The 13028-nt window shown below is 44.7% G+C and overlaps 2 protein-coding genes across 5 annotated transcripts in view; one reads left to right on the top strand and one right to left on the bottom strand.

The window, feature by feature from the left end:
• DGKE (diacylglycerol kinase epsilon) overlaps positions 1–8726 on the top strand; it is a 33624-nt gene extending 24898 nt beyond the window's left edge. For 2 of the 3 annotated variants that reach the window (XR_015260539.1, XR_015260537.1), the window contains one exon: positions 8653–8713. The gene's annotated coding sequence lies outside the window, so the exon portion shown is untranslated. Of the gene's footprint in view, positions 1–8652 lie in introns of all 3 variants that reach the window. The other variant, XR_015260540.1, reaches the window with a different exon arrangement.
• TRIM25 (tripartite motif containing 25) lies at positions 2606–12893 on the bottom strand. 2 transcript variants are annotated; one of them, XM_086762144.1, is made up of 9 exons: positions 12246–12893; positions 11021–11116; positions 9850–10083; positions 9194–9350; positions 8483–8566; positions 8023–8088; positions 7306–7332; positions 6861–6956; positions 2606–6170 (listed from the first exon to the last, which is right to left on the bottom strand). In XM_086762144.1, exons 1-9 carry the CDS (start codon positions 12867–12869, stop codon positions 5644–5646), a joined length of 1911 nt encoding a protein of 636 aa, XP_086618270.1. In that variant the 5' UTR covers positions 12870–12893; the 3' UTR covers positions 2606–5643. The 2 variants fall into 2 exon arrangements, with proteins under 2 accessions (XP_086618270.1, XP_086618271.1); XM_086762145.1 differs by lacking the exon at positions 7306–7332.
• Positions 12894–13028: the final 135 nt, after the last annotated feature.

Genomic DNA, 13028 nt, shown 5'->3' with positions numbered 1-13028 from the left:
TTTCTCTCCTCCCCCATCTCTACTTGATTTCCCTTCTGAATAGCTCCTTTTAATTTTTTTTTTCTCAAAAATGAATGCTAACTATAGTCTTAGCCATAGTTATTAAACCTTCAGGCAATTGGCAGGTGTGCTGGGTTTTTTGCCTTCTGTGTGTTAGTAGAGAGACAGACTAATGCTGTGGGGCAAAATCACAACTGGTGTAAGTCTGTAGCGATCTGTTGATTTCTGCACAGTTGACCGGGGGCTCCAGGTTTGCCGTCAGACCAATCCTTACAGCGTGCCACAGAGCAACAGCCCTCTTCACTGTGAACTTGAAAAGTTACAGCAAAATTGCCACGTCCTTACCTGTTACAGTGCCATGCTTAAGGATAGCCGAACTGCTTGAATATGTTTCACACAAAATAAAAGCTTGACTTGAATCTCAGGAGATTTACTTTTGCAAGAATGATATTCCTGACTCCAGAAGAGAAACTGTTACACTTCATTGAAAAGCACTGCTGATAATTTGATCTAAAACTTTGTTTTCCACTTGGTATAAATGGAACCATAGATGAATTATCTTGCTGCAGCCAGGAGAATAGAAGTAGGATTTGCAGGATCAGGCTTCTAAGGCACAACATTCCTTTACAGACAATGGAAACTCTCTCTAAATTGAGGGGAAAACCTAACCATGAAGCAAAAAACCCTTTCTTCCTCCACCATGAACTATTTTATTTTTTAGATGGAACATAGGTGCTGTAAACAAACAAAACAAATTATTTTCTTATTATTGAAAAACATTAGGAAGTTTAATACAAACACAGACAAAATACTAACTGGCCTCCTTAAAGTTCTGTTGAACTAACTTAGGATCAGCAATTGCTCATGATGGTATTTTCACCTAAATTATTTGCCTCTTTTGAATTAGCTTTTATTATTTTAATGGTGGCTCCTCCCACTCTCCCTTAATGCTTTGGCTTGACTCACATAATTGCCTATATTTTATGTAAATTGAATCGTTACACCGTAAAATTGTATACAAATATGTCTACCACACAAAGTCCAATAAATGGTGTGAATAAACCCATTATTTTCAATGTAATGGCATCTGATAGGAACCTGGGAAACATGGGGCTGACAGCTGTGAGCCTGTGACAAACCCTGGAAAAAAACTGAATGAGGAGCACTCTGACAGAGTACAATTAATTGACTCTTGAAATAACTCCTTTTTTTTTTTTGCCACAGTTCTACTTGGCTGAGCAAGATTCACAAATTGCTGTCTTGAACTTTTTAATGTGACAAAATAGCTGCCAATGAAAGTCTAAATGGCATGAACTTTGAATAGGAGTCATATAATGACCACACCGTGACATGTTTTTAACTGACATGGATTATTTGAGAAGTAGCAGCCACTCAGTTGAGAGGGAATTGGGAAGGATGGAAGAGATGGGGGGAAGTCAGAAAACTGGGTATAGAAACACAATCTGTTACATACTAGCCAGATACGATTTTCTTTTAGGAACAGAAACAAGTATTAGGAAACATCTTGATAAACATTTTCACATATGTTCCCAGAGGATATTATTTGGAGTCCAAGTCTGTTGTTCCTTTTGCTGTGGAAAAGTGATGACAAAGCTAAATCAAGAGGAAATTACATTAGCAAGTAAGAAAACAGAGTTTGTTTGAGTAATGAACGTGCCAGCCTTCTCTGGAGTTTCAGTACCTGCTCAAGACTCGGGCTGTAGTCGCAGTCAAGTTTACACAGTCTCAAAAGATCTGTTTGTCTTTCTTTGGAAACTGAGGTGAAACTCTGGCAGACCTGATTGACCTCTTAATCCCAGGGACATCATGGGACAAGTAGTTAGTGAAAATGAGGATGATTTTTTTTTCCCATAGTTTTTGTACTACCTGCCACTGCTGTTCAAGTAATGCCATTGATTGACTTTCAGGGAACAATTCAGAGAGTTTATTCCCCAAAACCTTCATCAGCCTAACTCACTTCAAGAACTTTTAAGTGGAAAAGTCAGTTTGTAACTAACTTGTTTTGTGGGTGCCTTTGTTTTGGCTAATTTTTAAATCTGCTGAGCCCCCAGAGCAGCTCCCTGGCGAGCTGCTTTCCGCTGGCCCCATGGGGAGGCAGCAGCTTGCAAACCATAGGCCCTTTAGTTTGATTTCACTGAGTAATATTAGGAATCATCGCCCACTGCTGCTTCCAGATGTAACAAGCTCGCAGATGCTGGACATCACCTAAGGCTTTTTTAAGCAATCCCATTGCACATATTGAGTCCCTGGTCTTCCTCCAGCAGATGAGTGTGTTTTTTGCTTATCTGAAAAGGTCTCCAGTTTTGTTTACTGGATGGGATGTTCCCCTCAACTTCAGCTAGGATGCAGCATTACTGGTAAAGGGTGTGTAGCTTAGGTGAAGGAGAGAGTTAAGGACAGCATTTCACAGTCGAGAAGATACCACAGCCTAGGCAGTTCTCCTTGTTTTCTCTCTTCCCCAGTCCTTGTATATAACTCGGTGAGTTACGCAGTGAAAGGCCTGTTAGTTGTACACTATAGCATCTTTATTTCTGCCTTCCTTACTGCTTACTTCAACTTTGAACACAGAACAAAACATTTAGAGTTAGGGTTTACCATGAATATTTATTGATTTAAAAATATCGCAATTCATTTACTTCACAGGTGAAAAGATGAACAACAGTCAGTTTCTAAAACAGCATAAAATCTATGTCTGTTGCCCTGACAAGGATGTCTAGCTGACAGATCTGGGTGAAATAACATAGAGTATACATACTGAAATACATGGCTGATAGGTCAATACAATCAACAGGTTTATAATTGCATAAGCTTTTATTTTTCTAACTGCAGTATTTCACTGATGTGTTATATTGAAGGTTAAATTTAGAAAGATCAGTGTATTTTCAGTGGGTACTCTCACTTGTACACTAATATGCAAATCATTCCACATCCTCATGACTTTATTAACACCAGAATGAGCTATTTTTCTAGACTTTATAGTAAAAGAGAAGCATAATTAAAACACATGTACAGCTTTGATAGTTACTGGCCAAGCAGAAACACTATAGTTGTGCTGAAGAGACTTTTGAACCATTATTATCATGCTGTAACTAATATTTTTTTCCTGATATCGCCCCAGTATTTTGACATATCCAAGATATGTGACACTAACCAAAGTAACAGTTTTCAGAAGTGCAGCAATTCAGTTATGCATTTCTCACTTCATTCTGAATGAACAGAACCTCATTCTGTCATTTCTAGTCATTCATAGCAGAGAAGAAAAACAGAAAAGAGAATCGGGAATAAAGCAGCAGGCTTGTTTCACTGCCTGTGGTAATCCAGAACACCTTATGTGTTATGTACTGTTGGTCCTACACCAGGGTCACACTGAAAGAATCCCACCTTGTCCAATGTGGCAGAACAAAAGCTGTTCTTTACTTTGCTTGAGTATCACTCCAGACTATGGCTAAAGAAGCCTATAGACTTAGAAGTTAATATTGACACCCATTTAAAGTCAAGAAGCAAGCAACAGAAAACGTGGACTTTCCCCACTGCACAAACGGCCAGAACACTTTTTTCTCCATGAACAAGCGGACAGAGGACTCCTTCAGCACTCTACTGGGTTGGATTTGCAGCCCTGTGGCACAGCCAAGCAGCTAAAGGGAGAGGATTTCTCAGAGGAAACTGCTCTTGTCCCTCACTGCTGAAAAACTGGAAGTGCAGAGAAAAAAAGTTCTGCATTCATTATTGGCTCTTAGCAGGACACATCCTCCTTCTGCACTTTTAGGAGTGTTCTGCTTAGTTTGGTAGTTTTAGTGCTGGCTGTGCTTTGGAAAGCTGAGACTCTGGAGATAGTACAACTACTCCAAACACAGCCTTGGCACTTTCAGGTCCACCATCGATTCCATATCCTATTCTGGCCAAAGAAATGGAAACATCTGATCAGACTTAGGCTATCCTTGACAAAGTACTAAGAATTTACAAACCACGTAAAAATAGAGACACCAAGCCTGAACTCCTGCAAGTCTTTCTCTAAGGCACTTCGGGCTAATGTGAAATGTGGTCACAGGGGTTCTTCTGAGCCTTCTAACAATGCCCTTCCAAAGTGCCAGTAGTAGCTTTGTGTTTTATTTCACCAAGTCCCATAAGGGGGAGTTTTACAGATCAAAGTCCAGGAAGTCTCTCGTGTGAGCTTCCCTGTTCTTCATGGGCTACTAAAAGAAATAAGAGCTAGCATGGTAAGTCCAGAGGCATCAACAAGATACAGGCTCAATAACTATGAGATCCAAATACCTTGATGGCCTACTGATTGTTTTGAAGTTGTATGTAAGAAATGCAGAAGTACAGATCCCTCTGTACATGGCGAGGACTTCTGAAGACACACCACAACCCAAAGCAAAGAACACCAGGAGAATTAAAAATCCATTCCAGTGGGAATGGATGTATATTCTCCGTTGTGCTAATTCCCTGTGTTTCAAAAGACTCACCTGTCTGCCTGCAGGCTTAATGCAGAGAGGAAACAGCATTTTCTATGTACTGTGCACACTGTCTTGAGATTCCTCAAATCAGAGTCCAAATAACAGGTAGGAAATCCAGTTTCTACCACCTGAACAACTAAAGATACACCAAAGAACATCCTGCCTCAACAAAGAGGAAGAGCTTTATGACAGCAGACCCTGTTTTAAGTGAGCAGCACATTTATGCTCCCTATGCAAGCCAAAAATGCACTCCTGGACTCCTCAATGTGCACACGCACACCAAAAAAAATATTTTTTTTAAAAACTGAAGAGCCTTCAGTGTGAAGATGTGAAGCATGTTCTGGGTCAGAACATGAGACAGAATGCTTCATCCCACAAACTACATTATTTCAGGGTACACACTACTGCTCTGTAGGATGTCTTCCTGAAGACTCTCTGGTGTATTCCCAGTCTCTGAATCAATGCCATTTATTTCACGGTGATTCTGACACCATTTCTAATCCATCAACTCTAAAAGTCTCTGCATCTCCACTCTGATGAGATTGGCCATATTAGCTTTATAACTTAGCATCATAAGGCCTGAACTTACTGATTGTAGTAGTTCATTCTGTACCATCTCATGGAGCCATACACTGAGAACACGTGTATTGCATATTCTGACTACAGAAAACAGTCTGCATACAGAGAAAAAGGCAACACTGGGACCTACCTCAAAGCCTGGAACCTGAATTTGTCAAGGAATCCTTCCTGTTTCTTTCTCAAAGGTGCTATTGCTACCTGTGAAACACATTTAGACCTGAAAATTAATTCTGGGGATCCTTTACAGCAAACCATAGAAGCCACAGCAGCTACTGAAGACATTTAACAATGGTTCGTATCATAACTTCGCTTTTAGAAGGACAGTCAAAGTCTCTGCCAAACTCTTCATTGTACACTTTACTATCAATCATCAATGTTTTACTGAATCACTATCTAAAGGCTTTAGCAATTCAGACCAAAGAATCATCAGATTTCCCAAACTGCTTAAAAAAGCTAATAATTTTCATCTCAAACAAATAGTTTTTGAGACTTCTTATACTAAGACATACAAATATGATTTGCTGCAGGACTGATTATTTGCATGTAAGTACCTAGGTAAACTAAATTAAGATAAGAGGCCTTACTGTTACACTTTCCAGAGAGAGAGAACAGTGCCACTGGAAAATAACCAGAAGGCAGGGTACAAGGCTTCAGTAAACTGGGCTTTGAATTTATAGATCAAGTTATTCTTCTCCCCAACAGCCATGAAAATCACAAACCCTCCCTCGCAGTGGAGCAGCACACCAATCTTAGTAGCCTTCACATTGGGTAAGCACTTTTCAACATCATTATGCCAGGATGATATTTTGGAATTAAACCACTCAATACACCAAGAACTGCTGTTCCTCCCCAGGCGGCTCTCTGGCCCATGCCGGTTCATGCTGCCATAGCAGATGCCAATGCCACAGAAGTTGTTCTGCTGCAGTTCCACTTCCCAGTAGTGGATGCCTCTCTTGAAGCACTGGAAGCCCAGCACTTGGGAACAATCGGTGAAGCGCTGAGGGTGGTGGTTATAATTCATGGAGGTGTCTGAGACAGACATCCTGGTATATGTGTCAGACAGAATCACTTTGTTGTGAGCTGTGTTGTAATCCAGCATGATGGTAGTAGCATCTGCAATGACATGAATCATTTGAAGGTACTGAAGAGCAAAGCACTTTTATTCATACTGTCCTGCCTAGGCACTTGCTCATACGTGCATTTATCTCCCTGCTCTGCTCTCCTCCACAGGGCAGGCAGTTCTTAGGGCCACAGCTGCAGAGTTCAGCTGCAGCTCTTTGTTACACAGCAAGCAAGCAGAGGGCAAGTTTCCTTCCCTCCTGCATGCCCATGGGATTCCTTCACCACCCAAATATATGCTGGCAGAAGAAGGGGATTGCTGATCTGGCAGTGAAAGGTATACCATATCGTATACCATCTCAAGCAAGCCATCATGGGCTCGCATAAAAGCCTGCATTTCATTTCAAAGAAAAATCCAGCACGTTACATCATATTTCTAGGCTACTCTAATGCAGTCATTTTGGAGGAAACCAAAGCCACTACTGAGAAAACTTCACTTACTTTTGTAAAGATACGTGAACAGTAAAGATAAATTTGATTCATCTGGCAAAAGAACCACTTAAAAACCTCCTGCTCCCTTTTCCTCCAAAAATTTCCTTCATTTTTAACAACCAATTGATAACCTACTAAGCTAACTAAACCCCCTCAAAAGTATTTCTGTCAGGTAACTGCAGAGGACACAAAATAGCAGTACAGTAAGCGCAGAAAGTTAATCTTTAAGTAGTGTAACGTTGGATGTCTTACACTGCAAAAGCTCCTCTCTGGATTTCTTCAGAAAGCTGTCAATGAGCTCTTTAGTTGAAACTGGAGCTGCAGCAGTTGGTGTTGCTATGGTTGGTGCTGTGTCGACGGAAGAAAAGAGCGTTAAGCCAGTTGGAAAGAAACCCTGCATGCTTAACACACAGTCACAGACACCCTCAGGTGCCAGGTTATCTAGTTTAGCCTCTTGCTCCAAGCAGGGTTAACTTCAGTATTAGCTCAGGTTGCTCAGTCTTGTCAAGTTTTGAAAACCCCTTGTTGTCTCTGGGCAACCTCTTTCAGTGCTTGATCGCTCTGACAGTGACTTGTAAGAGTCTTCTCAGAGCAAGGGCTGAACTTTTGCTTAATACACCAACACTAGTGACCATTACCTATCGTTTTAAGAGCAGTCAATGAAAATTAGAATAAGCATGCTGAAGTTTGGACTCACCAACTTTAACGGGTTTCTTTTTCTCCTCTGGAGGAAGAAAAAAAAATAAAAAAGTGAACTGTGAGTTCTACTGAGACTGAAAAGCCACTGATTCATAGACTATACCAGCTGTAACACTATCACCATGGCTCTTCTGAAGCTGTAGCTGTAGATAAAGCTCACAGTCCAGCATGCTGAAGCCATGTACAAGTACACCCATACTGGAAAGCTACACATGAAGCACAACGTACTATTTGCTTCCTATTTCACAGGGTCATAAGCCCAGAATTCCAGAGCTTCATCTCTACCCCAGGAAATAGTATGTTAGGGCAAGTGGCAATAAGCCTGTTCCCACGGGGCACATAGACTATTCCTTTTCTTTTTACAACAGAACTTCTAGTGCAGCAGCAGGAGCTGCAAGTCCCTTCAACTCCAACTTCACCAACAGACCTGCTGAGTGCCCCACACCCAGGACTTGTGAATGGAAAGGACCGTTCAAGAGCTCAGTGGAAGTAACAGAAGTAGTTTCTGAACACTGGGATTTATTTCAAAAAGAGAATACGGAAGGTCTTGCAAACAGGCTAGGGCGCCACATTCGTACAGGTACCTGGGCAGAACAACACTGAAAGGCCACAATATAATTGGCACGAAGACTGTCTCCATCACCCCAGCCTTAGACTGTAGACAAGATGTGGCCAGTAAAATGTTTGAGTAAGGCTGCTGTTAATCACCACTTACTGGTATCTGCCTCCGCCTGCAAAGTGGCTTGAGTCTGAGGAAGGATCTTCTCTTTGTGGGTATGCTCTGTGGGTATGGGAAGAAAAAAAACCAGAACATGAACAGCTCATAAGTAGGATTCAATAGATAAAAATCCATCAATCAAGCCAACAGATGTTTAGTACAATTGAAAAAAACCAACCCTGCAAGAACCAGAGGGTGAGGAGGCTCTGCTTTGCTTTACAGCCCGCGCTGACACCACCACAGGCGCACACTGAGGCTAACGCACCGCCGTATCCAGGCAGTTTGCTGCTCTACAGCTCACAAGGCATCCCTCACTAAACAGCCCAAAACATGCCAAAGTGCTCACTACAGGTAACCACTACATCACCACTGGAGCAAACAGCTCTTGAGTAACTGCTTGAATTCCTATTTAATGGTAAAACCATAGTTAGGGAGGATGATGTTCTTTAGTACTTACGTGGTGCCACAGGCTTTTTCCCCGAAACAGTACTGTTTGCAGAAGTCACTCGGGAGGGCTTGGTTTTCCCAGGTATTGGTTTTGCTGCAATGGTGTTATTTTATGTTATGGTTTGTATTGCCAGGAGCAGTAATGCATTAGTGAGGACATTTTTCAATCTTATTTTTCAGTCATGTGAATAGAACTTAAGTGATACTTGGCAGAGATGGAAACTGCATAGAAGACCCCCGCACCCCAGTCCAAAAGATACTCCTGCTTAAGCCGGTAAGTAGGGCTTTGTTCTACAACTCTTAGATAATAAACCTTTACCGCTGGGTAACCATAGTCCTGTCACTCTAAAGCATTTTATGTGTCCCCTCAAACCCACATCCTAACTGCATCCAACCCTGCTACATGATGAAAGTATGAATCGCTGTAAGGAATAAAGGCTGAGCTGTGCCAGAAGGGCATAGTATCACCACACTCATCAGCTTATCCAAGCATAGATAAAAGTGGAGAGACACTGGCATGTTTTTTCTCATAGTTAAGCCCAGACTGTAGCATTTTTGTGTGGAAGTGGAGGACTGCAGAAGTTGGAAGACACAATTTATATTAACCAACTGTATTTGCTGCACTTTTTTTTTTAAATTATATTTGGATTGGAGGAGGAAGATCCCTCATTTGAGCTCAAAGCCAAGGCAGGAAATGCCAGTTCTCCCAGTGATACAGTACCTTCTGCTCTTTTCTCCCTACACTGAGTCACGGAAAGTTTCACAATGTCTTTAAGGTTAATGGCAGACTGGTAAGCGGAATGTATCAAGTTTTGGTCCATTTCAATTAGAGGGACGAAAGCATCTCTTGTTGATGTTTGTTGGAGTGCTGTTGCTCTCTGAAATGAGAAATAGAAGATCTCATGCAGACCAACTTGTATAGCAGACAGAAAAAATACAACCAAGTTACTCTGAATGGGGTGGGTTTTATGTACTCATCTCAAATTCAAAGGAGCAAAGGCTACAGTCAGACACAACCCATGGCAAAATTTCAGCAGTAACGCATATGCATTAATTCTCAACTGAAACCTGGAGCGGTGAGAAAGATCTACTAGACAGAGTCACAGCATGGAGCTGCAACACCTCACAGAAATTAATTCTCTCACTGGCCACAGCAGGGGGTGAAATGGGGGGAGTCACCAGACACCACTTCATTTCAGCACTCTTTCACTGATAGTTGTGTGCTTATCAGTACATCCTTTTATGGCAGGTTTGTGCACACGACTGCGTTATCATTTGACTGAAAGCGTCTGGAGAGCAGGACTACCACAGCAGCTTTTTGTGATTCTACATTCTAGAAACACAAAGAATTGGCTTTGTATCTAAAGGACATATTACCTTCAAAAACAGAATGTCGTCATGTTCATTCAGTGCCATCTCAATCTGGTCTCTGAGGGACTGAATTTCATTCTTCTTACTTCCCAGAATACCGTAAATATAATCAAACTTACTGCAAACTCTTTTTTCTTCATCTGAAATTACTTTTAAGCTCTGATTTTCTCTTTCTTCAATTAAAGCTTTAATTTCTGTAAACTCATTTCTGATCAAATCTTTCTTTCTGGAAGCTGTCTCCTGGAGTAGGCAAGAGCAAACAGACACTTGTTTCAAAAGAACAGTTTGTGGACAAAGCACTGCTTACAACTACTACACAAAAAACCCCAGCCTTTGGGGAACACGCAGGCTTCAATTACTTGGAACAGGCAATAGAAGAGCTGTGTATTTCTATGTAGTTTGGGAAGAAAACTCAATTTACTCCCAAGAAATCATGACAATTCTTGGTCTCCAGACCCCTGTTGCGGGGGCTGCTGGGCAGAGGCCAGGCCAGCTGTGTGGTCTAGCAGTTATCAGCGCTGGGACAGGGCTGTGCTGCTGTGAGCTCAGACACCGCACACCCTCTTGCGTGGCTTTAGCTGTTTCTGCCTCCGAGACATGGAATCTCTACTTAATGCAAAGTTATTCCGGATTCTCCAAGAGATGTTCCAGAGGAGCGCAGAAGTTCCAGAAGCCACAAAGGTGGCTTTTCAGTTTCTTGGTCTCTACCACTTGGTTCAGAAAGGATGGTACAAGTGGGACATACTAAATCCAGCCGTCAGCACAAATGGCAACCCTGATCATCAGCTAAGAGCAAGGATTATTTGTGGTAATTTATGGGGAAGACTCATCCCAACTTTCTGTGCTGGTGCAGCCATTACAGCTCACTAATCCTTTAGCTTGGGCTGCACAGACGCATGCTTTCTGGTGCAACAGGAAAGGATGGGTTTGAGCCGCGTCACGGGCCGAGTGTGTCACCGCGTGCAGGTATAAAGCCCTTGCATGGGGGTTGGATTGCTCCCATCTCCCATGGAGCTGCCTGGCTCTGTCAGAACACCTCCTTTCTGTTTCTTCCCAATAACATCTTCTCCTGGCAATGCAATCTCAACACTACAGCCATTGTCACAAGACTACAACCATCAACAACATGCAGTGGCCAAGGAACCTGACAGCATTTTGAACAGAGTTGCCCACTTACAGCAGCTTGGCTTTGGTTTGTTTTCACGGTATTCATCGCTTGGGCAGCTCTCTCACTCTGATTATGCAGCTCCATCAGTCTCTTCTTCAGCGCCAACTGCAGTAGAAGAGATCAGAAAGTGTTTCAGAGAAGCAGTTGCCTTGTCTGCTCAGTCAAGTCATACTTACTGGATTAAGAATCACATTTACAGAAAAAAGTTTTAAATAACTCCTGTAAGCATTTAGTACTATCAATTTTAAACCTACTGCTCCTTAAACCTTACAGGATGTAAGGGTACTCTCCTGCACGTGCGTGGCTTGTGGAGCCAGCACCCTCCTCACAACTCCACCTTGCCCAACAGCAAGATGCACGCTGCTGACTCACTCTTTTGATAAGGACTGAGTGCTTTCATCAGCACAGCAGTTCCCAGTGCTAAGAATAAACTCTGCCTTAGCTCTCAGGTTGGACTTTGGGCACTAGGTTAATGCTACTGTTCACCCCTCTCATTTTAATTGAGAATTTTATTGCTCAGATGTGAATCAGCTGTTCCTTTAGTTGAAGATGCTGTTTCTGCTAAGCTAAATCAGGGAGGACTTTGTAGGCTAAGCAGTATACGTGCTTATGGAACAGATGAGAGTTTGGCCACCTAAACTTTTCAAGTGCGCTTTACTCACCTACCTTCTGATTTTCAGCTGCACTGTAAGATACGCAGGACAGGTTTCCTTCCCTTCCACTCCAAGAAGAACCTGCTCCTGGCTTTTATCTACATGCTAGAGATCTCCCTAGGCTACTTTTACAATCCTTTGCTTCATAAGAACATACACAGAGCAGTGTCTGTCTACAGTCCCTCGGTCAGCTTGCAGCGAGGCCACCCAGCAAACCCCGTGCAGGGAGCAGCCAAGGAGGCTCGGAACTGGGGGCGACACTCGCAGAGGCGGGCGGCCTCGCCAGTCAGCCCAGCCCAGGACAGGATCAATAGCACCTTCCCAGACCCTCGGAACACCATCTTGGAGAGAGGAGGAAAATGCAAGGTGCTGGAGCACCCCTTGGAGAGCGGATAACCGTTTGCCAAGGCCAGGCATGAGATTTCTAGCCCAGGTCTTGGTCCAGCCTCCTCCCAGCACTCCACAGCCCACAACCAAGCACCCAGGGACCCAGCGGGCCCCAGAGCAGCGGAGGGAGCCCCTGGGTTGCCCTTCAGAGGGTGCTCCAGCCCCAGGCAGAGCCAGCCGCCCCCGCCGCTCACCTCGGCGTTGGCTTTGGCCAGGTGCAGGGGGCTGGTGTGACACAGCTTGTGGCCAAGGAGGCAGAGGGAGCAGATGCAGCTGCCGTGCTGGCTGCAGAAGAACTCGAAGAGCTTGCCGTGGTGCGGGCACTTGCGCTGCTGGAGGTCGCGCAGGGGCGGGCAGAGCTGGTGGTCGCGGAAGGCCGGGCTGTCCTGGTGCGGCCGCAGGTGCTCCAGGCAGAAGGAGGCCATGCAGGTCAGGCAGGTCTGGGCCGCGGGGGCCTGCAGGCAGCTGTCGCAGTAAATGGGGGCCGCCCCGCACCCCAGCGCTTCCGCCTCCTCCGCCCCGGCCTCGGCCTCGGCCCCGGCCCCGGCCCCGGTGCCGCCCTGGAGCTGCTCCACCACCCGACACAGCACCGTGTTCTTCTGCAGCTGCGGGCGGCTCGGGAAGGTGGCCCGGCACTGCGGGCAGCTGAAGTTTCTGGACAGCCCGGCCCAGGAGAGGTCCAGGCAGGAGGCGCAGAAGTTGTGTCCGCAGGGCACCGTCACGGGGCTGCTGAAGAGGCAGAGGCAGATGGAGCAGGTCAGCTCCTCCTCCAGCGCTGCCAGGCTCGGCTCCGACGGTGACCCGGCCAGCGCCGCCATCGTCCCGACCCCCGCCGCCTTCCAGACACCAGAAACGAAACTAGGGCCGGGGCTTTCCGGGAATCGACGCGGCCCCGTCCCCGCCCCGCCGGGAGGGGCGGTGGCGCCGGGCTCGGCCCCGGGACCCTCCCGCCCCGTGAGTCGGCGGCTGCGGCAGCT

The sequence above is a fragment of the Chlamydotis macqueenii genome, chromosome 18, assembly GCF_036417535.1.
Source record: "Chlamydotis macqueenii isolate bChlMac1 chromosome 18, bChlMac1.mat, whole genome shotgun sequence".
NCBI lineage: Eukaryota > Metazoa > Chordata > Aves > Otidiformes > Otididae > Chlamydotis > Chlamydotis macqueenii.
This window is presented reverse-complemented; position numbering and strand designations above follow the sequence as displayed.

Coding starts and splice junctions, on each gene's coding strand:
- TRIM25 (XM_086762144.1), bottom strand. CDS start 12,869: ATGGCGGCGCTGGCCGGGTCACCGTCGGAGCCGAGCCTGGCAGCGCTG. Junction 11,117..12,245: donor TGGCCAAAGCCAACGCCGAG/GTGAGCGGCGGG, acceptor CTTCTACTGCAG/TTGGCGCTGAAGAAGAGACT. Junction 6,171..6,860: donor CAGAGAGGAGCTTTTGCAGT/GTAAGACATCCA, acceptor ATGTCATTGCAG/ATGCTACTACCATCATGCTG.